The sequence below is a fragment of the Microtus oregoni genome, unplaced genomic scaffold, assembly GCF_018167655.1.
Source record: "Microtus oregoni isolate MIOR12 unplaced genomic scaffold, Mior012 000049F_ref0000343, whole genome shotgun sequence".
In the NCBI taxonomy this organism is placed as follows: Eukaryota; Metazoa; Chordata; class Mammalia; order Rodentia; family Cricetidae; genus Microtus; species Microtus oregoni.
This window is the reverse complement of record NW_024543223.1, coordinates 6,907,284-6,931,714: the sequence shown is the minus strand read 5'-3', so window position 1 is coordinate 6,931,714 and position 24,431 is coordinate 6,907,284. Positions and strand designations below refer to the sequence as shown.

At 50.4% G+C, this 24,431-nt stretch overlaps 1 protein-coding gene across 9 annotated transcripts in view; it reads right to left on the bottom strand.

Moving 5' to 3' along the window:
* The window catches only part of Jakmip1 (janus kinase and microtubule interacting protein 1), a 118,702-nt gene that overhangs the window by 33,409 nt on the left and 60,862 nt on the right, over positions 1–24,431 (bottom strand). For all 9 annotated transcript variants that reach the window (XM_041636572.1, XM_041636576.1, XM_041636579.1 and 6 more), the window contains exons 2-8: positions 23,537–23,799; positions 17,123–17,617; positions 6,876–7,085; positions 5,805–5,924; positions 2,891–3,037; positions 2,116–2,256; positions 641–700 (exon numbers count right to left, since the gene is read on the bottom strand). In XM_041636572.1, coding sequence (XP_041492506.1) covers positions 641–700; positions 2,116–2,256; positions 2,891–3,037; positions 5,805–5,924; positions 6,876–7,085; positions 17,123–17,617; positions 23,537–23,665 — 1,302 coding nt within the window. In that variant the 5' untranslated portion in view covers positions 23,666–23,799. The remainder of the gene's footprint in view (positions 1–640; positions 701–2,115; positions 2,257–2,890; positions 3,038–5,804; positions 5,925–6,875; positions 7,086–17,122; positions 17,618–23,536; positions 23,800–24,431) is intronic.

Here is a 24,431-nt window from a genome sequence, read left to right as displayed (position 1 = left end):
AGCACGTCCTTGGCATTTGTTATCATGCTTTCATGGTTTTGCTTACATGAAAGTATTTCTCTACAACCATCTCTATCAGAAGATGAAGCCAGTGGGTCCCAGTTCAGGAAGGAGCAAACCCATCCCAGACAGGTGGGCAGGGTGAGGGACACACAAACCTCGCCCTTCTTCGAAACCTCCCTCGAGGGTCTCTAAATCTCCCCAGTCATTTCAGTGCTACCTCACCAGGACACCTAGGCTGCCTTACATTTTACAAAAAGAACACCGTTCTGTGTAAATCACAAAAACTGAGTTCCCAGAGCATGGTGTTGGGTGGCATAAGGCAAGGCCAAGGGTCCTTTAAACCCTTCAGAAGGACTGGGTATTTATGATTTTAATTTTGAACATATATAACCCAAGGTCCAAACACAGAATTCCATTAGTAAGTTTTCCATGAATAAATTACCATATCTAGGTCACATTACTGTGCTGTAATGTATGGAGCCTTGAGACAGCCATAAGAGCCTTTCTTTCAACAACCAACACAGCGGGTCACACAAGTCAAGCCTTTGCTCTGGGTCTGTGAGTGACCCTGTGGCCCTCTCTTCCTCTAAGACCGGCCTGTCCTAAAGGCTCCTTATATGTATGATGACAGGCTCACCTTGGGGGGCTTCAGGCTCTTCCCTCGATGCCTCTTGGAGCGCAGCAGGCGTTCTCTTTCCTGCAGAGAAGCACACCCACCCGTCAGCACCTGCAACCAGGCCCCAACGCCACCACACCATACAGTTAAGACCCAGAGATTCACCTCTACTGTGTGGGCTAGGTCATGTTCTAGGCACCCCACTGAGAGTCTGATGACAAGACACTCACTCGGGCCCTTGTCTGGGTACAGATCTCCCAAGGAAACATCCACCCTGATGGGCCATGCCATCGTAGGCAAGCCTGGATTATTCTTTGAGTCAAGAGGCTGCAAAGCCTAAGAGGCGTGGCCTCGGAGTAGTTCTGCTGGCCTCGGCAGGGTCCACAGCAGTTTGAGGGGCCTGTGACCTAGCTCCGACAGAGCCAGGGTGGAATCTCCTACAACCGGGAACTGGCCAGGTGACCACTTTATTTTCTCCAGTTGTTTCTTCCGTGCTGTGCACATGGGGCTAGGAGCTGTCCTGCAGCATTGCTTAGTGGGTATCCTCTGCAGAAAGGGCTCCTGTGGGGTAGGAGTGGCAGAGCTGGCAGTGTCACTGTACCCAGATGGATACAGGGTCTCTCACTCTCAGCACGGCCTTTTCCCTCCAGCAGGACAAAGCTTGACTCAGCCTGAGCCTGGGCATCCACCCATCAGACCCCGGCAGGCTGGTCATGATGGTCCTAGCGCTGCTCTGGCTTGCCACTTTTCTTTTCACTCACTGTCTCTTCAGCAAATGTGTCTTGTCATCCTTAGCTATATTATGCTATCTGGATAATGAAGCCAAGATGGATAGCTATACGGTTAGTGGAAGGAAGGAAGGAAGTGTGGGGGAGACAAGGGAGGGAGAAGAAGACAGAAAAAGGACATAAAATCCTTCTAGGATATGGTCATGGCTTCCTAGCCTTCAAAGTCCTCTGGATGGAACCTTCATATACACACAGGTCTCGTGAGTAAGCAGAGCCCACTCTGCGTCTGAGCTCCAACTAAGTCCACTGAGGGCGCCGCCAGGTTCTGACTTCTGCATAAAACATCCCCCTCTCTACAGCAGGCTTACTCCCTTCTCCTTTCCACAGAACCAGCCCTGAAGAGTCAGTCTCAAAGCCCACCCGCAGCCTTAGCTGGTCCTTCAAACTCGGGTCTGATAACAAAGTTCAGATTTTCAGGCTCAAACTCCCAGTATGCAGCAGCTAAGCGCAAAAATAAGTATAAGTTAATAATAACTCAAAGGCCCCGCAGAACAGATCCATGAGGCCTCTTCACCGCGGCAAGCCAGGAGCCCATTGAAAAGTAGGTTGCCATGGAAACTGTTCCCAGGTAGCACTGATCTCATTTCAGCTGAGCTGAGACTCCTTTCTGGAGCATCACAGGGGGCCCAGTGCCTGAGGCTGGGTTGTCAGGGCTCACTGTTGACTCTGCCTCCTGTGGTGCCATCCTGGCCAGGAGGGACAACATACCAGTGAGAGGTCATCGATGACATGCTGCTGCTCCAGCACCTGCAGCCTCAGGAACTCAATCTCCTGCTCATCCCTGGTCAGACTGAGGTCATTCAGGGATGTGTGTCGCTTTAGTGAGGCCTGGGCAGACAGCTTTTCTTTCTGCAGCAGGAAGGAAAGAGAGTGCCAAGGTGTGCTACAGTCTGAAGGACAGGGCTTCTGTGGGGCTCAGGGGGCGGGGGTGACAGACAACTGGTTCCAAGATGGGAGATACAGAGCTGCAGGCTAAGGCCAAGCCAGAGGTGTGGTCAACGGTGCGCACTGGAGAGGGTGGAGTGGCAGGGCGTGGGGCAGAGGATGTGCTATGCCAGTCTTAAAAGCTGGAAAGCAAGCGGGGGCGGGGGAGAGTCCCCACCTCAGGCTGCCCACACTCACACCTAGGCCCCAGTCTTCTAAGCTGTGAAATGGGCGCTCTGATCAATGAACATGAAGGCATCTTACAACCACCCAGAAAACAGACACCAGTTATCCCTGATGGAGGAAAACCCGAACCCTGTTTCCATATACAGCCCCAACAGCAGTAACTGCTCCCAGAGGAATCCATGACGCATGAGACAGTCACAGACCATCATCCAGTGGATAAGCCTGCCCTATTGATTCTACAAGGCCAGCTGGGATTGATCCCACTGCTGAGGTGTTCAGAGGGAGGGGTTGGTGGAGATCATGGACCACAGAGTCTGGACAGGGGCGGGAAGCCGTGGGGCGGGAAGCCGACGGGGTCCGTGCTGAGCCTCACCATCTCCACGTTCTCCCTTGTAAGGCTCTTGAGTTTCTCCTCCATCCTCTGGATGCTGTGCAGCAGGTCCTCGTTCTTCTTGTTCATTCGCTTGTTCTTCTCCACCAGCGGCTTCAGCTGCACCTCTGTCTCCCGAGAGCGCTTCAGCTGCAGTGGGTACAGACATAGGTCAGGGGACTGGATGGACCCACGGGTGGCCAAGCTACCCCAGCAGAGCTTCAACACTGTCCCTTCAGGAGTTTAACCCCTGGTGGTCAATCCAGTCACCTAGTTTTTCCTGGCCACTCTTTGGCAGATGGCAGGGCAACACTCTGCAGACAACAGCCCTGGCCAGAGCTGGGCCACCTCCTGAGCATGAAGGGGGTCCAGTCATACAGCCTGGAGGGACTTACCACAATCTCCAAGCAGACAGTCCCTAAAAAAGTGAGGTGTCCTTCTAGGCTGTCATTTATTCAGCCTTTGGGAACCACTCTTATGCCGCTCTTGGCCATTTGATCTTCACCCCAGTTCCCAACATCTTTGAGGTAGGAAAGCTTTGTGATCAGATCCACCTTCTAAAAAAGCCCATGGGCCCATGGTGAGGGCCAGACCAGTGAGGTTGGCGAGGGGTCACAAAGGGCGACAGGGGGATAGAGCAGAGAGCTGCATAGTTAAAAGTGGCTTCTCCTTTTCCTCTTAAGCACAGTAGGTGGAATGGTAGGGTCACTGTCTAGCTGCACAACCATGGTCAAGTTCTCAGCCTGTTCCTTCAGCTATAAAATTGAAGCATTGGCTGCACCTGTCAGCTTCTGTCTTCACAAAGCTCTTCCAGTGGGCCACAATTAGAAGCAACTGAAATCTCCTCATATCACCACCAGAGAAGTGGCTGCCATGTCATCAAGTCCTCCCCATGAACCTGAACTAGCTCTGACCCTCTCAGCTCTCTCACTGAACCCCCCTTCTACCCAGGAGGGCCATGGCCACTATGCTGTACACCAGAACATGAGCAAAGAAGTGGCCCTGTGGTCACTGAAGACACAGACACAGAACAAGAAGCAGGAATCCAGCACAGAGGCTAACCCGAGCACCCACCCTCAAGTTCTGTGAATGTTAAACTCTCTGATGTCCTGTGTCAGGTATCAAAGGCACCACGTGACCCGTGAGCCACCTGTGGAGATGTACCCCTGCTCCCATTCCAGGAATGATGGCGACAGACTCTCAAAAGCAAAGACAGGCACAGGCTTCTTGGCATTATTTACAGTAGTAAAGAAGCCAGGAATGGCCTGAATGGCCATTAGGCAGGCTGGTCATGGCACTGCCACACCACAAAGTCCAAGCCAGCAAAGCCTACACCTCATCACCAGGGATGCAGGCCGCACTGATGGGTCTAAGCCAGGAGGGCGCATGGCAGAGCATTAACACACAGGGGGTGGGGAGACAGAATGAGCCCATTCTGCAAAGGCAAAATCAAACCACCAGGCCTTCGGGTGTGGATGTGTTGATTGAAGTGAAATGTGTAGACGCCCAGATCAGAAGTCAAAAGAGTGGGGAGTCCTGACTGCCTCCTCATTTCCAAATTTGTTCATTTTCCTGCCCTCCTCGGTAAATTACCATGTGGTCATGAGTGTTTATTCAGCTTATGAATATGTAAGCAAGAAGTAGAAATGGCATGGGTGGACAGCCCAAGTCTGATTGTCTGGTTGTCGCCATCGGAGGTATGCCTCCAAGCACACTAGGAAGAAATTAATTTTCTTTCTGCTAAACCTGTGGAGATACATTTTCCTTCACAATCCAGTCCAGAATGAACACCAAGATCATGAGGCTTTTGCCGAAAGGTTTGTGCATTAACATGAAAACTAGCTTAGCTGTGGCCAGCAGATGGCTCAGCAGGTAAAGGTGCCAAACCCAAACCCATCCCCAAACCCACACAGTGAAAAAGGATAGCCAGCTCCCACAGTTGTCCCCTGACCTCTACAAGTGGCACACACAATAAAGAAGATACAATGAAAGAAAGAATGGGGGTTAAAAATAAAAGAGGTTTAGCTGTTTCTATGGCAGAAGGAAGCATATTTATGCATATACTAGTTTTGCTAAAGATTTATTTTAAACTATAAGTCTGCATTCATTTCACAACACACACAAACAGAGAGAGAGAGAGATCTAAGACAGGATCCCATGTAGCTCAGGCTGGCCTCACGACTTGATATGAGCTGACGGACAGCCTTGAACTTGTGATCCTTCTACCCGCCCCCTTACATGTTGGGATTAAAGGCTGGAATTACATGTGGTTTACGGAGCGCTGGGGATGGAACCCCCCACCCCACCCCAGGATTCCTGCATGACAGGCAAATGTTCTAGCAACTAAGCCACCAGCATGCATGTTCATCACTTTTAAAAATAGAAATGTATCAACTTTTATGCCAAGTAAATAAAGAATAAGAGTAGAATTATCCATATCCACACCACCTAAAAGAACAGCTTTCCAGATCCAAAACCACTACACAGCCTGCCCTGTAAACCACTTTCATCCTGCAATCTACAGGCAAGGAGTCCCCTGTCGGTGACATCTGCTCCTCAGGACTGTGCTGCGTCAATCTGGAAAGTCCCCACAGTTCCTGCGCAGCGTGGGAGGCTTTAGTGTTGATTGCTTGTGTTTGCTGTTGCTTTCTGTTGCTAATATTACAAAACGCTGTAGCGAGCACCCTATCCAGCGCCCTCTCACTGACTTCCCCAACTGTTTTCTAAGGATGGATCCCTAAACAGACAACCAACAGAGAGATTTCTTCAGTGAATGTGACACACCACAAGCACACACACATACACAGAGGAAGGAGGGACCAGGAGGCCCTCACAGGAGGCCCTCAGCATGCACTCTCTGCCCCTTGGCCCAGCCCTTTCCTCGCGTCCACAGACGCCATGTGTCTTGCTTGGTTACCAGTTCATTCCGCTCATCTGCCAGCAGGGTGTTTCTGTCTTCCAGCTTCCGAATCACTGAATTCAGTTCAGCAATTTTTAGTTGAAATCGCCTCACATCTCGCTCATCCATATGTTGATCCTAAAAATAAAAACTTGGAAGAAGTTCAAATGATTCCGTGGAGGCTCTGCAGACCCAACGATGACACAATGGGCACAGACCTGTCTAGAGGACTGGGTGCTGAACAAGGTGGCAGACAGACAGACAGACACTCCTGCTACATCCTTCAGGGACACTTCACCTCAACCCGCCTGAGACCTCAAACACCTCAGTGGGGTTCCAGCACCAGCCCAGGGAAGCTGAAGCTCCCACACACATGCAACCCACCTACCCTGCGTGTCTTATAAAGACCCACCACAAGTCAGTGTGGTTTCTAGAACAATGCTAGTACATTCCTCCACAGCAGGCTGTCATGCTTGGCATTCAAACATCAGCACCTAATGCAGCATTCAGCATAGAGCATTCATGACATACGAAGAGGCAGAGGGGAGGGAAGGAAGGAAAGGAGGGAGGGAGGGAAGGAGGGAGGAAAAAAGGAAGGAAGGAAGGAAGAAAGGAAGGAAGGAAGGAAGGAAGGAAGGAAGGAAGGCTGGCTTGCTTCAGCCTCCTTTTGCCAAAGGACAGGTGGCTGCCCCCACACACTCTTGCCCTGGCATGTGTTGCTAGCCACTAGGAAAACCCTGATTGCCTTTGAGCCTCTGATTTTGCCATACTCCGGCCTGCCCAGGGCCCTCCTCCTGGCAGAGTCCCCGCTGTGTACCCTGCTCTGAGATGTCCGTATCTCTAACTCCAGCACCAGCAGGCTCAGAGAGTTCTTCACCATTATCTTCTCAGGGCTGAGTGCTGGGCCTGGCACATGCTGAATATCAGTAAAGGAGGGAAGGACCCAGGGAGGAACAGGAGAGGGGAGGGGAGTGTGAGAGAATAAGAAAGGTCAAAGAAGGGCTGGCAAGCTGAGCAGGGCAGTGGCCAGCAGAGGAAGGATGCAGTGGGTGGTCTTCTCTACAGCTAGCAGAAAATACTATCCCTCACCTGCCCACCCATGAGCTCCGCCATGTCTCCAATGCCAGGAGGGAGCTCCCGCTTTGGGCTACTGTGGTGACGCTCAGCCTCCTTGACCTGGACCAGCTGCTCATCCAGAGCCTCCTTCTGAAGTAGCAGCCTCTGGGTCTGCCCGGCCTGTACGCCAAGCTCCTTCTCCAGGGCCAGGATCACCCGCTCCTTCCCTTTGATCTCGTCCATCTGGAAGAGAAAAAAAAAATGGGCCTTCACAAGCTGACTCTGGACCGGGGTGGTCTCATCAGACTTTGGATGAATGCTGGGTCCACTGAATTGAGAATGATCTGGACGTGGGGCGGTGAGAGTCTGCAGCCCAGAACCTCATTTCACAAACACGGAAGACACAGCTCTAGGTCTGAGCATCTACAGCGTTATGGGCACTTCCCGCTGCAACTCAGCCCTCCTCAGTCATCTCTCCACAATAGAAAACACATGATATCCCAAGACACCCCCAATCCATGAACGCCCTATGGGCCCCAGGCAGGCTAGCCCATCCTGATTCCTCACAGAGGAGCTTCTGGAGGTGACTGCTCCTGCTCCCACTCATTCACCAATTCCTTCCTGGATGGCTGGATCCTACAAGCAACTGATGCAGATATGCATGTCCCCAATCCTAACTTCCCTCGAAACCCCAGAGCCACCTAAACGCTGCTTGGGCTCCAGTGAATCCCCTTTGCAGGTGTGGGTAGCCCCCTATTGGGCACAGAGGGACACTTATATCCTTGCCTACTCCAGCCCAGTCAAAGCCAGTCTTCCCTGGGCAGTATATCAAACAGGGAGCAGAGCTTAGCATGCCTGGCCAGACAGATCAGGGAGCCACACAGACAGAGGTTTGCAGAGGAAACCCCAGGCCATCCTTCAACTTACTCATATGAAGTCAGCCACCAGGGAAGTATCCCTGTGAGGACAAGGTCCTAACTAGAGTATCACCCAGAATCTTCATCTTCTCTGAGACCTCTGGATATGTTTTTCTTTACAAGGAAACGCTTGCATAGTCAGGGACCAAAGAACCAGAAGCAACCCCGGGAGCTGGGAAAGGAGGAAAGAACCCTCCTCCAGAGCCTTCAAAGCCACTTGGTCCTGGTAACACCTTGAGTTTGATGTTCTAGAGTCAATAGTAAACCAGAAGGGACTCTAGATTCTCCCCCAGAGCAGAGTTCCCCGGGGCTCCAGGTCCCACCAGCCCAGGGAGACTCTGCCTCCTCCTTTCTGCTTCCTAGCTAGCCTGGACATGCCCAGACCTCCTGCCCTTCACACTCTAAGACAGGTGGATTCCTGGGGCTTAGTGCCATGGGTCACCCTCTGTGGCACCTCTTGAAGACAGGTTTTGAGGCCTAACCCCACTCCAGGCTGGTGCAACAGTACAGTAAACAGACTCCATTTTACATTTTTGAGTTTCTGGGTTTTTTTGTTTTTGTTTTTCGAGACAGGGTTTCTCTGTAGCTTTGAAGCCTGTCCTGCAACTAGCTCTTGTAGACCAGGCTGACCTTGAACTCACAGAGATCTGCCTGCCTCTGCCTCCTGATTAAAGGCATGTGCCGCCACCACCCGCCTTTTTCTGTCTATTTGTTTTGTTTTGTTTTGTTTTTTGTTTTGTTTTTGTTATGGTCTCATAAAAACACAGAATCCAAAACATCTTTGTGTACCCATAATCTGGAAGGCAGCAATAAACCATAGCATCTTTGAGGGAGACAAAGGGAAAGAAAGAAAGACTCAGTACCCTAGGAGCCATTCCTGGGACTCCAGAATCTAGAGGAACCATGCTTGGAGCTCTCTTGCCTTCTGATATTCTTGCTATAAGCAAGGGTTTTTTGGGGTTTTTTTTTTTTTGGTTTTTTTTTGAGGGAGGAGGGGGAGCTGTTGAGAAGGTCTTCCTATGCAGCAGCCCTGTCTGTCCTGGATCTTTCTATGTAGACCAGGCTGGCTTCAAACTTAGAGATCCACCTGCCTCTTCCTCTTGAGTGATGGGATTAAGGGTGTGCACCACCATGCCTGGCTTGTTTTGTTGTTTGGTATCTAGACATTTTGAAGAAAAGAATTTTAGGGTCTGGAGAGATGGCTCAGCAGTTAAGAGCACTGGCTGCTCTTCCAGAGGACTGGGTATGAGCCCCAGCATACACAAGGCACTTCACAGCCATCCGTAACTCCAGCTCCAGGGGGTCTGATGCCCTCCTTCTGGCCTCCACAGATATTGCATGCATGCAGTGCACAAATGTGCAAGCAAAACACCCACATACATGAAATAAAAGAACAAACAAGAACAAAAAGAGTAGAGTTTCTCCCGCTGCTGCCAAAGAACACACCTTCACACAGGAGGAACTGAAGGCCACAGGTGACTGGCCAGCATCCAGAGCACCTGGGCCATGTTCCCACCTCCTCCCCTTCCTCTCCCTGTTCCCACTACCTCCCCTTTCTCTCCCTATTCCCACCTCCTTCCCTTCTTCTTTGTTCCCACCTTCTCCCCTTTCTCTCCCTGTTCCCACCTCCTCCCCTTCCTCTCCCTGTTCCCACTACCTCCCTTTTCTCTCCCTGTTCCTACCTCCTCCCCTTCCTCTCCCTGTTCTCACCTCCTCCCCTTCCTCTCTCTGTTCCCACCTATTCTCCCTCTCCTTACTAAGCTCTGCAGAAGAGATCAGCTCATGCAATGAGCAGCCTGAGTCTTTACTTTCACCTTGTCATAAGTCACTTCCAAGGGGCCCCTGTCAGTTGTCATACAAGCCACTGCTCTGACCCAGGAGGCAGAGGTGGCCAGAGCAGGCACAAAGAGAAAGAGCATCCTGCCAGGTGTCTAAACATGTCCTTGCTGGTGATGAGCAGGAGCCCCACAGTGGAGACTCACCATAGCCATCCGGGGCACCATTGTGCACTGCCTCACACAGAGCCTGGGGTCTCATGGTGAACAAAACTGGCCCAGCACCTGCTGGCCCTCTCACTGGGGCCACAGGTAGGTGTACTAGTGTCAGTTGATGATGCTCCCTGATGTTGCTGGCTGCTGCTCCTTGACTGCTGAGACCTTCCAGGTCCTCAGCTAAGGGAGGGAGGGGGGTCAAGTAGGTTGGTGACTCCCACATCTTTGCTAGGTTGACTAGCCCAATCCAGCAGCGCTCAGCACCCCTCAAGTTTCTGCCTGGAGACCAAATGCCACTGTGTTACATTTCTCACAGCCATCCTGCCCCCTATTGACAGTGATGCCAACTAAGGGCAAAGAGGGGTCATATACGTAAGGGAAGCCCAGGCTCCAGGCTTTACTGGTTCCCACAGTACAAAAAGCTACTCTGGTTTTTCTAATAAGAGAACTGGTCAATATCTACACCGGCTTAACTAACTTACTGCTGGTCTCCCGTCGCTGTAAACCAACAACCAAAAGTCTAAATGCTTGTGTTTGTGGGTGGGGGTATACCTGAACACCACCTTTTAGGCTTTGTGGGGTGAGGAAATGACTTTCCTTGACAACCCTTGATGTGACTCAGTTCTACAGAGCCAAGGCACGAAGTCGGGGTGTAAAGCTTTGCCTTTATTGTCTCCTCCTCTTCCTGGGCCAGCAGAAGACAGGCCTTGAGTGACTACCTAGTCTGCAGCTCAGAGTTTCTGTCCAGTGGGGAACTGCAGTCTGGATGGGAACAAGAAGCTAAGAGTCATCCTGGCCTTTACCGAACCACATGCTCTCCAGCCTAACTTTGCTGATGAGGAAGGCATCCTGTTACCTCCTCCTCTGCTAACACTTTTGGTTGATTTTCCATTGGTTCAGAGTCAGCAGAAGACAACAGAGCATTTTCTCTGCTTCTCAAAAATCCTGCGGCGTGTCCATTTCCTTTCCTTGACCACTTAACCTCTCGTTGCCGGCCGAATGCGGGAGTCCACAAAGCTTCGGGTACTGTGTTCAGTCTGCACGGGGCGGTGCAGCTGTACAGAGAGTGACAGACCTCAAAAGAGCCCTTGCATGGTGCAGTTCTATACAGCCAGCTCCCATTTGATCCCAGTCACCCTGAAACATGCCAAGCGAGGACACGGCTCCGATATGTACAAACACTCTACCGGCTGGGATTGCCTTGGCTGTCTGTGAGTGATGCACCCTCCTGGGGCAACAAGAAGACATTACCAAACGTCCATGGAGCTCCTTTAGGCCCTCCTTCACAGCCCCACCCTGCTGGCAGCCTCCACTCTGTCCTCCAGTGCCACCATCCTCTTTCCCCTTCTCCCCTCCCTCTGGGTAGAGACAGGCCTCCATCCTCATCCTCGGGTTGGCTTTTTTCTCTCGCCACATGTCTGAGTCCACCCAAATTCTTGTACACATCAGAAGTGCACTCTTCCACACCTCTGTGTAATAATCCTTTAACTGACTGTGCCTTTATTCACATTAGTATTAATTGCCTATTTGCATAGCGTTTTTTCTTTGTCCTTCAGGGAAAGCAGGCCTTCACATTTAATGTGTGACCTTCCTGTAGAGGCTTCTTCTTTTAAGGGGGTTGGTAGCTCTGTGCTCACTGGGATTAAGCACTGATACCATCTGTTTACCCCTGCCATCCCTCTTCTACTTGTCCCTCCTGAATGTCTATGGCACATCCTTCCTATCTTCCTCAAGCATAAACAAATCCTCAGATTCTTCAGTTAGCTTTCAGCTGAGCCCTTTTGGTTTGTTGTTGTTTGTTCTGGGTCCTCTCAGAGTGGCACACCTCAGGGGAGATGCGAGGGCTTTACAGGGGTGTGAATTCATTAATGGCCCAGGTCTCACCCATCCCCCGGCCACACATCTGCTTCCCAGCATTGCGCAGGCTTCAGTGTTTTATCTGAGCCCTCATCTGAGGTTTAAACTAAGGTCCACGGATAACCTTTAAGTGCGTCTTCCCTAGTCATTCTTCCCTTTTTTCCCAAGCAGCATTGTTGCCAGCTTAGTTCCCATTCCTTGGAAAACATGTTTATCTCATTTTCCCCTTTTCACAGAGTGTCACGGCTGGGTCCGGGGTCTCCACACTGACAGGCTTGCTCTGCTTGCTTTGCCTCACAATGCTCCCATGTAGAAGACGCAGAACTTCTGATGACTTCCTGGGACTACTGGACTTTTACCTGGGCGACCCCAGCAGCTATATACAGTTATATACATGACATATATAAATATGTCACAGCAGACACACCCTATATAGACACCCCACTGTTCAGACACTCAGGTGGTGTTTATTAAAATGCTGTCCACCTCCTACTACACCACAAAGATAGCCTGTTCATTAGTCACATGATGACGTATTTACAGGGCTGTTCGAGCCCCTTCTGTTCCTTTGATCTGCCTTTACTCGCAGCCTCACTGTTTCAACTGCTATAACTTCGTCAGGAAGGGGCTCTGGGTCAGCTTGAGCATGGCTCTGGCAGGCCCTGCCCTTCCCTCCCACCCTCTGCCTCACTTCTAAAGCTAGCTACCAATGTCTATTTCCTTATTTGGCTCATGAGGCTGATTAACAAGGTTCAGCTATCAAAGTATTGAAGGCCAGCAATCAAATGCCCCCCTCTGGCTCACTTAATTAACATGCCTAATTAAAATTAAACACCTCATCCCAACAAAGGGTTTCTCCCTTTACCTACCTTTATAAACTGCCCTTCGCCCACGGGCCACATCTGTCTCCTCTCTATCCAGAGGCAGTCCTCAGGGGCAAATAAATATCCTGCCCCCTTTCCTTGTTCCCTTCCCTTTCTCCATCCTCTATCACTTGTCTTTGTCTCTTATCTCCTGCCCTTTGTCCCTCCAGGCCAAATAAATCTTTGTGCTGAGGACTTGGTCACTTTTCCTTTCATGCAATAAGTCATATGACAACCTGGAAATTTTTCCTTCTTCAAGGTTGTAACTCCAAAAACTGTAAGTGTGCCTTGTGGGAAAGAATGCTTGTCTAGAATGCATGAAGCTTCAACCCTCACACACACACACACGCACACGCACACACGCACACATGTGCACACACGCAAACACGCATGCACACCTACCACTCCAGATCCTTCAAATGCTTAGATCTAACTTAGAATCTGCTTGCCGGATCTGTGCTGCACAGTCCTACCCTTCAAACAGAAACGCCATCTTTATACTGTCCAGAGTGTACTCAGGAAAGTTCATCCCAGCTGGGCTTGACTACTGACTTCCCCACACGGGAGGGGCAGGGCTAGTCACCCACCCTCTGCTGACTATCCAGCCACTCCTCCCAGTTGCATGAAATTCTGCCCTAAAAGAACTCGGTTTTAGGACTTCAGGGAGGAGCTAGAACATATAGGTTTGGGGGTGTTGAGAGGGGCTCCATCTGCGCAGGTGTGGGAAGCCAGCATCCACGCTGAGTGCAAAGCCTCCTGTGTGCTGCTAACCATTACCCACTCTTGACACACCCCACACTCATTGGTTTCTCTGGATGAACTCTGGGGAATCAAACCGTCATTTAGGAGCTTATGAGGACAGGGTAAGAAAATGCTTAGTTATCATTGTTATCGCCTCCCTCCCACCCAACTCACCCTCCACTCTACCCTATTGACCCCCCACCCACACCCACACACATCATAGGAAAATTCTTACAATAGCCTATGAAAAAAGTTAACTTGGATTCTGGGAAGCTTGCATTCACTTTCATCAACATTCTCATCAGTGGAAACTGTTTACTTAGCTCTCTAACTCTTCTTAGCAAGACTTTGTAGCTGGGTCGAACACCTATACAACTTGCCTTACAATTATTCCTGCAGCTTTCTTCCTGCCATTTAAGTGTTTCTCTTCCCAGCTGTCCGCTGCTAGTGTATAGAAACAAAGGGTATTTTGTATCTACTTAGTATCAGAGCTTGGACAAATGTGCTGGCTAGTTCTGAGAAGCCTTGAGACTAATGACCTTGTAGGAGCAGCTGAAGCCATCACGTGCCTCCGTTTTGCCGTTCCCTGCCATTCACTGTTTGAGGACCTGGCTGTGAAGGTGCCATCGTGGGAGCAGGGACTGGGTGCTCGTCGGACACAGAATCTGATGCTACCTTGGCTTTCTAGTTTCCAGACCCATAATTACCCAGCCTGTGCTTTAAAACAGACAAGGAACAGATCCCAGACTCCTGCAGCAGCATTACAGAATTCACATGTAACCAACCAGGTTCCTCTTCTTCCAACCTTTGGAACTTAGTTCTTCCGTGGTCCTCTGTGCACTCTCCGCCTGACTAGTGCAAAACTGAACAGAAGAGGTGGTAACAGTCCCTTTGTTTTGGTCATGAACTTGAGTGGGAAACCTTAGCTGGTTCATCATTATGACAAATATTGCTAGCAGATTTCCAAAAGGACAGCTTGTCAGATTAGAGCAATTCCACTTTAATTCAGATATTCCAAGAGTGAGTCCAGAAGATGAATTTTAAAATGTTTGGAATGCACCAATGAAAATGGCCACATGGGGTTTAATCCTTTACTTCATTGCCAGATTAAAGCCTGTGGTGGCCCCTATGAGTGGATCTCTGAGTCTAAAGCCAGCCTGGTCTACTTAGCAAGCTCCAGGTCTATATCCCAAGCTACACAGTGAGACCCTGTCTCAAAACATCAAAAATTAATAAAGCATACTCTCTGACTTTAAATCTGTAAATACTAAACTGATCTTTACATTTCCATAATTAACTCAACCTGGCCCATGATTTCTTAGCCTTCCAATATAGTCCTGGTCTTTCTTCGTTAATACTCAATTAGTATTCTTCTAGCTATGTTCTTAAATATAAGAGTCCCCCAATTCTCCACACGTCATTAGCTAAGGACTTTGGGTATTTTCTACTCCTCTATTTTCCTGGATGCCTTTGGTACTGTGAGGGTTAATCTCTGTCAATTTAACCAGATTAAAAGCAGCTAGGAATCACACCGCTGGGTATGTCTGTGAGGATGTTTACAGAGGTTTAATTGAGGTAGGATGCCCATCCCATGCAGGGGGTTCCGGACTGAGTAAACAGAAGTCAGCCGGGCACCAGTATCCATCCATCTCTCCTTGTTTCCAGGGAATGCACTGAGCAGCTCAGTGTGAGCAGCTGCCTCCACTGCCTGCCCCAGGCCTTCCCCACCAGGATGGGCTGTAGCTGCATCCTCAAACTGTGAGGCCCAATAGGCTTCCTTCCTTGAGCATCTTTCCTGGAACTAGCTCTGTAAACCAGGCTGGCCCCGAACTCACAGATATTGGCCTGTCTCTGCCTCCTGAGTGTTGGGATTAAAGGCGTGCGGCCACCACCGCTGGGCCCTTGAGGGACATTTTATCACGTATTTGATTTTAGCACTGAGGCAAGTCGCTGATGCAACCAGGATTCATTTCATTTCCTCCTTAAATATTTGAAATTTGAAAGCCTTTCCTGTTGGGGCACCAGGTCCAGGTTCTTCTGCATGTGAAAGTACCATGAGCTAGTGGCCGCCAGTTCCTCTAAATACATCTCATCTGTTGGTCCACACAACCCAGAGTGTCTTCAATGTCAGCCCTTCACTGTCCCTCAGTTCACCCCCGTGACTTATAGTTAGCCATGTTTCCCTTCATCCATATTGTCGGTACTGAATCAATTTATCAATTTTAATTAATTTCTGAACTTCTTGATTTCTTTATTGGTTTTTGTCTTCAGTAATTCTTATTCTTTATAGTTTTCCTTGCTCTACTTTCTGGGAGGTTAAATTATTATTATTATCATCATCATCATTATCATAGTGTGTTTTATGACATATGTATTTGAGTGTATGGGAATGAATGTGTCATGGCATGTGTGTAGGGTCAGAAGACAACTTATAGGAGTCAGTTTTCTCCTCCCACCAAGGGTTCCTGGGATCTAACTGGGATCATCGGGCTTGCACAGCCAGCACGTTACCCAATTCAATTGTCTGTCTGTCTGTCCTCCTTCCTGATAAAGCAGCTCGGATGGCTGATTTCCGGCATTTCTTTCATCTGCAGTGTGTTTTGCCCTGTGGGTTGATGTGGTACCAGCAGTCCACACATTGTGAAGTACAGCAGACTTTTGATAAGGGTTATGTGATGTATATCCTTCCCAAAGAGGACCCCTGTAGGCTGTCTACAAGTCCCACCACTAGCTCAGAGAGATTTTTCACCAACTCTAACTACAGGGCTGTCTCTTCCTCCTCTTAGTCTTCAAAATATTTCCTTTTACACACTTTAGGCTTTCCTGAACAACCCTTTACTGCTAAGTACTGCCCTTGTTTAGGACCAGTGTGACCTCCTGACTGAGAGCCTTTATGTCTACAGAAGCAGGCTGGCTACACTCAAGGTCACTGCCAGCATGGCGTCTCCCTGCCCTTTCACGTTCCACCTAACACAGCCCTCAGCTTTCACGGTGGCTCTTCTAAACATCACCACCTCATGCAGTCTGAGAATCTCAGCTAGCTGGGGAGGCTGCCCAGGGTCTTGATGGACACACAGCTGTCCATCACAGTCCCATACATGTACAGAGCACTGTCTCCTGTATCTTCTAGGACTGTGGGAGATGCCCCTATGCCTTGTGGGCCCCCACTGGCCTTCCATATCCTTCTGGGCTCAGGAGAATATTACCAGTCTACGGCCATACTACCCTGCAGTGCCTGATTTCATTTAATCTCAGAAGCTAATCAGGGTTAGGCCTGATTAGTGCTTGGGCGAGAGAACAGTATTCGCAGAGTTAGCTAACCCAGTTTGCAGACTGCTCCTTCCTGTAACCATTGAGATGACTCAAAGTTCCACTCATCTCTTAACCTCTAGTGGGGTCAATGCCTAGGGAACACAGACTAGAGCTGGTGGTGACCGCTATTAGCTCAGTGAAGTCTCCTCCTTCCCTCAGAAATGCGAGTCATCTTCACTTAACAGCCTTCACCCCAACCACCCCATTTTTAAAAATTCCAATACTTTGCACTTCACAATTCCCTGTTGCAGGTCTGGGTCTTACCCAGATGTAGCGTCCACTCCCAGTTCGGGTGAATGAAAAAGAGCTGCACCTTCAGCCGTGCCTCTACAGCCACCGAGGTCCTCTCTTACAGCCCGCCCCCCCCCCCCCAACCATCCTCCATCCGCAAGCCCCACTACAAGAGACAAGGAAAACTGCTCCTGACAGTTTGTAGATCTGCCCAGAACCATGCCGCAGGAGAGACCCGCCATGCTAAGCCTACAAGCACCGCGGGGAGAGCCAGGACTTTGTGAATACCCAGTACCTCCAACCGTGCCTGGAGCAAATAAACCGCCAGGTGCCTGAGAGAAAGTGTTGTGGCGAGAGACGCCACGTACCAGTCTGCGGATGTCACGTTCACACTCCCGCTTGATGCGGTGCACCTCATCCTGGTGTGCCTGGTAGGCAGCGCGCAGGTCAGCGGCCTTGGCCTTGTCGGCTTGCATGCAGTTGCTAAGTGCCTCCTCCGCCTGTTTGCGAGCCGCCTTCAGCTCCAGGATCTCCTGTTGCAGCCGCTGGCGCTCGCCATCAAAGGTCCTGCGCGCCTCCTCGCGCGCCTCGGCCAGCAGTGCGGTCTTGACTTTGTCTGCGGCGCCATCGCGCAGCACGTTCAGGGTGGCCTGCAGCCGCTGCAGCTCGCCTTCCTTGATCTTGGCTGTCCGAGCTGCCTCTTGCTCGTGCTGCCGGATGAGCGCCTCACGCAGCGCCTGCAGCTCCTTCGTTTTTTCCTCGTGAAGTTTGGCCTTGAGCTCCGAGATGTAGGCTGTGTGGCGCCGCTGCTCCTGCTCGCGCTCCAGTTTGGCCTCCTGCAGGCGCTCCCGCAGCTTGCCCACCTGCCACCAGAGCAGGAACAGGGGTTAGGGGCAGACCTGCACTTTTCCAGTCTCCGCCCTCTAACTCCCCCCTGTAGGCCACACCCACTGTTCTCTAACTCCCCGTTCTTTACCCCAACTTCATCCAGATCTTCCTTCCCAGTTGTTTTATGATTTTCCCTGAAAAGCCAAACATTGAAGACCTTTCAGTGCTGAACTGTATCAGAAAGGACAAGAAACTACAGACAGCTGGTACAGAAACCGTCTCTCACCAAAGCCAGGACGATTCCAAACGGTAAAGTGTTTCTAGAATCAGAGCCCAGAGCCACCCAAAGGGGCAGGGTGGAGCCCTAACATAAGGGCTGGGTTACTGCCATCCAGCTAAGGATCCACACTTAGGAAGGTGGGCTCACCTTAAGCCATTCTAAAGAGATGGGTGGGATAATTATTTTTTTAATGAAATTCCTTCCCAGAATTCCCACTCCTAGCACAGAAGCTCATAGTTGGCAACTCCATAGAGATGCTGCCAGTGTGCCCACTGTCCTGTAATGTTTTGGGCTTCCCTCCCTACCATGTGACTATCGGTCAGCTTGTATCTGACCTCCTCACCAGCAAGGTTTTTTGCCCTTCTCTCCTCCACTGGCAGCAGACGAAGTTTACAGCTCACCTGACGAGGGGATTTTCTTTTATAAACAATCCGGTGCCTCCATTTGTCCGTTCTTAAATTCTTTTATTAATAAGACTAAGAAACCCCCACAGTGGGACCCTCTGTGTATACATCTGTGTGTGTATCTTGTGTGTGCATCTATATATGTCTTATTTGTGTGTACCTTGTGTGTGCATGTGTGTATCTTGTGTGTGCATCTGTGTGTGTGCATGTGTGTATCTGTGTGTGTGTATCTTGTGTGTGCATCTATGTGTGTGTTTGTGTGCATATCTTGTGTGTACATCTGTGTGTGTCTCTGTGTGTTTGTGTGTGCATGTGTGTATCTTGTGTGTGCATCTATGTGTGTATGCATGTGTGTGTTAATTATAAAGGTTGAGCCATTCAAGGAACCTGGCCCCAGGACCTGTGCTCAGCCTGAGTATGCTGGGTAAGTCTGGTCTGCAAACCTTTTACATGGCCTGTAGTAAAATGCACCTACGAAGTGATTTCTTAAGTGAGTCAAATAGCCCAGAAAACACACTGCACATCAGAATACCTGTGGGATTCTGTAACAGTGGGTACCAAAGCACTGAGACAAACTGCCTCAGCCATCCAGACTTCTGAAGAAAACAGCAATGTCTTCCCCAGACCACAAGATTTATAGGCAAATAGGGGGAATTAAGTGAGTCTTATGACATCATCTCAGTACTGGCACATCCGTCCATTGACAGCCAGGAAAGAAGCAAATGACAGTCCTGAGGCAGATGTAGGAGACCAGTATCTCCTGACATCACACGCAACCACGGAAACAACACCGGATGCCAGTCATCGCTGGTCACCTCCCCCAGGGCTGGAACTGGAGTTATCATGGTGAATTAGTGCCAGGATGTCATGACTCAAACAGTTCACAGATGACTCTAAATGCAAGGAACACGGGTGCTGAGCCAGGACTGCTGTCCCGGCCATGTCTGCCTCAGACAACTGTGGGGTGTCAGGCCTCACAGACTGGGTTTAGAGTCATCTTGGTGATGGCGACGAGCACATCTAGACATGATTGCAATGGCACTTCCAGAGAAAACTAAACGAGGGGAGAAAGGCAGCCCTGAATGGGGGTGGCACCATCCCATAGGCTATGGGCCAGGATGGAACAAAGGGGGACAGGAGAATGCCGCCTGAGCATCACGCTTTTCTCTGCTTCCTGGCTGCCACTCTGCTCAGCTACACCTTCCCCGCTATAATGTACAAAACCCTCTAAAGTCAGAAGAGTCAAGAAAGATGTTTCTCTCTTCAGTGGTGTCTGTCCAGTGTTGACATAACTGTTAAAAAGATACACCTAAAATTGACACAAGAAGTAGAGTCATTGCTAAGACTACACCTGAGTACATAGTTCTCAGGGCTGGGACTGGTCTCGGGGAGGAATGTGGACGAGTTTGGGATGTGGGCTAGAAAAGGTCTAGAGGGCTGCAAGCAGAGCTCAGTGGTGGTTCTGGCAGGAGGTCGGGACAGAGCCGGGCAGTAAAGACTGACTGCTGGGGACTTTGGATGGGAAGAACGGTTTTGAGCCCTGGACTACAGGTCATTCAAGATACCATCTGGAAATTTCTGGTTTTCTATGGAAATATGGAGTAAGAATCAGAGGAAAATGTGAAAAGCAATTGTTTGGGTGGAAAAGGAGACAGCTGAACTTTATAGACAGGAGGGTATGGTGGTTAGAGACGGCTGCTACCATTAACGAGGAACCAAGCACTTAATACCATGTATAGAAGGAGTTGGTCACTAAGAGACTACAGTACCCATGGCTCCAGGTTTGCTCCAACTAGAAGCCGACCTTGGCACTGTCCACTAACATCGGTATTACAGGCATGTAGAATACTAGAGTTACAGTGTCATGGTAGGTGTCCACCTAGATTTTTAAGGGAAGTCTGAGGAGTCAGGCAATGTGAAGTAAGATGAGAGTCCCTTTAAGAAACCACTATGCCAGCAATGCGTGGCACTTGAGAGTAAAGCCTAAGCCACAGTACAAATATCAGGATGTTGGAGACGCCAGGAATGGGGAGCAGCTTCTGAAGAAAGCTGTAGACAAGGGAAGCCAGCCCAGGCAGGACACAGCTCACAGGAGCTACAGATGACAAGGCCATGGGGGTAGGGTTGCCCAAGGTCGTCAGAGCTCACACCATGACACCACGTGTTAGTCACGGAGCTACAAGATTTCGTGTTTGCGCCTCAGAGGTTCAGTCTGTTATGCTTTGTTCCCACAGCTCCTCTCATGGCCCTGGTCCATTATATTTTGGCAACATGTAAGTTTGTTTTATTTTTACAAGGTTTCATAGCTAAGAGATTGCCTTGAGTCTCAGCAGAGACTTTGAACTTTAAACAGTGTTGGAAGTGTTATGATTCTGGGGACTTGTGGACATAGGCTGAATGTATTTTACATTCTGAGATGGCCATGAATAGCGTTTTGGGGTCCAAGGTGGAATGTTAGGGTTTAAAGAGAGCTGACAAAGGGTAGGCTTAACCATCAACGGGACTGGGTTTAGACTCAGCCTGTCAGGTGCCAGACCAGGTGGGGAAGACCCACCCAGCAGCTGGGGCCACCGTCACGTGGGCTGGGGGCCTAGATGGAATGAGAGGGAAAAGGAGAACTTCAGCTAGGCTCTGGCAAGCCTCCTTTTTCTGCTTCCCTGACATGAACTATGGACTATTCTCTGCCACACCTCCCCTGCCATGATGGGCGGGTCCTCTGAAAAGGTGGGTCAGAATAAACCTGTCCTTCTCTCCCCGCCCCCAGGCCATTTCAGCCAGAATCTTTGTTTTCCCAGCAGAGAAGAGGAACTAACATAACACAGGGGGCTTCAGCTCTGGGACTTTGTGAGCTTCAGAGAACCTGGCTCACCCCACAGCTGGAGGAGGGGCCTTCCCTCAGGCAAGAAAGCTTGTTACTGCTGCAGTGAAAAACCTGTAACTGGACCTTGCTAGACCTGGAAGCAGTGTTGTGATTGGTAGAAATTATTAATACCACATTTGCATGTCACTCTCAGCCACACCCTCTCCAGGGCACGAGCAGGCTGTAACATTTTTTTTGACCCAGCAGGACACACCCTTCTGTGCTGCCCCCTGGTGTTCGAAGAGGTTATCCTGAGACGTCTTGTCTACCTTTGCACTTCCCTGTGGGTAGGGCAGGTGGTGTAGGTAAGGGTGGCAGCAGAGGTGGTGGCAGTGGTACCACCAGAATCAAGAAGCCAGCAGAATCACAGAGAGGGACCGGGCAAAGACTGCAGGGAGTAAAATAAGGAGACAGCTCAGGACAGTGGAAGCCCAGAGAAGAAGGAAAGTCAAGACAGCAGAGGTGATAGGCTTCAAGGGTCAAAGGCCAGAGCTGCTGTCAGCATTCAAGGAACTGTCAAGTCCAAAGATCTAAGGGTCCCGACATCCAAGACCTAGGAGCTGTGTAAGAGCCCCGGGTCCTGACACTCAAGGCTGGGGAGCAGAGTCCTATTCACATTACCTCAGACTTGGGGGCCTTTTCAGGCTTAGTGTTCTACCCTGCCAGCCGTATGCCCATCTCACCCCGTCCCCAGCTGTTACTGGGGTTGTTTGTGTGGGCTGTTGAACATTTGAGGCAGTGTGAGTCTGTTTGCTTCGTCTCCAGTCAGCAAACTCTTTGGGGCCCGCTCGAAGATGGTCAAGAAGCCTTCACAGGCCCAGCTTGTCCTGCGCGTGCTGAGACCTCTGACGTGCCGAGCACTAGCTCCTGCATGCCTCTACACCACCAGTTGAGGGAAGGGGCTGCCTCTGAGTCACCTCATGGCAAATGCAGGCCACCCAACTCACAACAGGCCGCTGCAGTACATGTGCAGGTCCCTCACTGAATGAATGGGGGAATGAACATTTGCTCCCACATTCCTTTTTCACCCTCAAGCCTTTGATGCCTCCTCTGCTAGCGTAAGGACACTATTAGCACGGCCTTGCCCGTTAGTATGACGTCATGTTCAATGACTCCTTAATTGGGCTTTCCATGCTAGCCTGGGGGATGCTCTGCTGAGTTCCCTGAGAACAGAACTCATCCCAGTGACTGGACAGGCAAAGTCCTATGGAGACTGCAGGGTGAGGCAGGAGGAGACAGCAGCACGGACATGGCTAGGCTGAGAGCTCCACAAGTCCCAGAGCTGAGAGCACCCTTGTGTCAGGAGACTCTCGTGGGTCTGTAATCCACACTGCGGCACCTGCGAGACCAGGCTAATCTGGTGTGGGCACTCAGTAATACCTCCCAGAACAGATGCGCTAACGTTCTAAACACTGGGGCGTTAGGATAAGCATTAGATTAGTGACAGGACATATAATGAGATCCGTATGAACTAGGACATTATTCTGGGTCCAAATCCCATTTGTGATGGCTAATGTTAACACCAACCTGGTAGATGTTCGAGTCACCTGAAGATGGGCCTCTGGGCATGTCTGGGAGGAATTATCTCAGTTACATTAATCGATATGGGAAGTCCATTCTGCGGTAAGGAGCACCCTGGGCAGGGTGTCCAGGGCTGCATAAAAATGGAGAGAGCAAGCTGAACACTGACTCTGACTAACTTCTCTCTGCTTCTGATTGTGAGGGCGCTGTGACCAACTCCCCAAGGATCCATTGTGCAGCTGAGAGAGCTCAGACCCTCCCATGCCACAGCCACAGCAAAGGTTATGGCAGTGGGACTTTCCCCTGTAGCTGTTCTATCAGACACTGGGGACAGCCTTGAACTAGAACATCACCTGCGGGCTCAGAACAAGGCCCGGGAGACTTTAAATCCCTCTTAAGTCAGTGACATCATCAAGATCAGGAAGCCAGTCTGGCTGAACCAAGGAGAAAGGCCACCAGGTCTGTGACTTAGAAAGCTGGAGCCTCCCCACAGTGCTGGGTTGACATCGGTACCTTAACTGATTTCCTGAAGTATGTGGTCCCCAGCCAGGCACTGTTCCAACAAACTCCAAAGCTCATACATGCCCTACGAGGGTGAGAAAGCTCCTGTGACAGAGGCAGGCTCTTCATAGAGGGCTTGTCAGGACTCCTACTGTGACACACAACCCCCACCCCCATCTTGCAGGGAAGAGAAGCTGAAATGCAAAGAATCTCGCAGTCCCACCAAGCCTCATAGGCAGCATGGGGTAGAAAACTGCCACCGTGCAGTCTGCACAGCTGCCTTCTGTTATCGGGAGGGGCAGCCAAGGCTCCAAAACCCGGTAATACACCCCTTCAGAGCCCAATGCTCACAGCCCAGCCTGAGGCGGCGCCAGAGGCCCTGTCCCACCTTGCTCTTCTCCTGCTGGAACTCTATCTGGATGTTGGTTAGCTTGGCCCGTAGCTCTTCGTTGGCCGTCTGCACAGAGTCCGGCTCCGTCTCGGGCTTCTCACCCTTACTGCGTCCCTTTTTAGACATGTTTCCTCTTGGAGCGTGACACTGGGGTCCTGGGGTTCACGCCCACCCAGCAGCAAGCACAGCTACCGGCTCTGCTGTGCTAACCAGTCGTGCAGGGCTCCGCTTGTCCTCTGTGCACACCATCACTTGCGATTCTGTGTGGGGAGAAGAGAGACCGAGTAAGCACATAGGCAGTGTGCCGCTAGCCTGGGCACCCACGGCTGAACACTTGCCTCGCCCTCAGAAGGCCTACCGCTCACAAGCCGGGTCTGTCATAGCTCACTGAAGCCACCTCAGAATCACCTGGAAGATGTTATGCATCTTACCTTCCTTGTTATGTTACAACCATGTTATGTCCTACCATCCTTGAGACCTAACCACCCCCATCCTGCGGAGCCCAAAATAAGACACACTCCAGTCAGGGCAAGACCATTACCCACCCCATGGCCACCTTACTGAAGTGATGCCCAGTGGGAATGGGGATGATACATTAACAGGGAAGGATGCAGGAAAGAAAGGAAGGTAGAGAAGTAAGTAAATTTATAGTTTCTGGTCCAACCATAAGAAACTTGGAGTCCAAAGATAGATAAACATAATGAAAATAAGAAAATCTCTTAGATCTGTCAGAGAACTGGGGTCACAGGACAAAGCGATGCCCAACAGGCAGCCAGAAGCAGAGGCCAGCTCCTGAGTACTAGTCCCAGGTCCTTCGCACCAGGCCCAGCTCCCAAGAAAACGAAATAAGGCATACTGAAGGAAAAGCATCAAAGAGTAGACCCAGACTTAG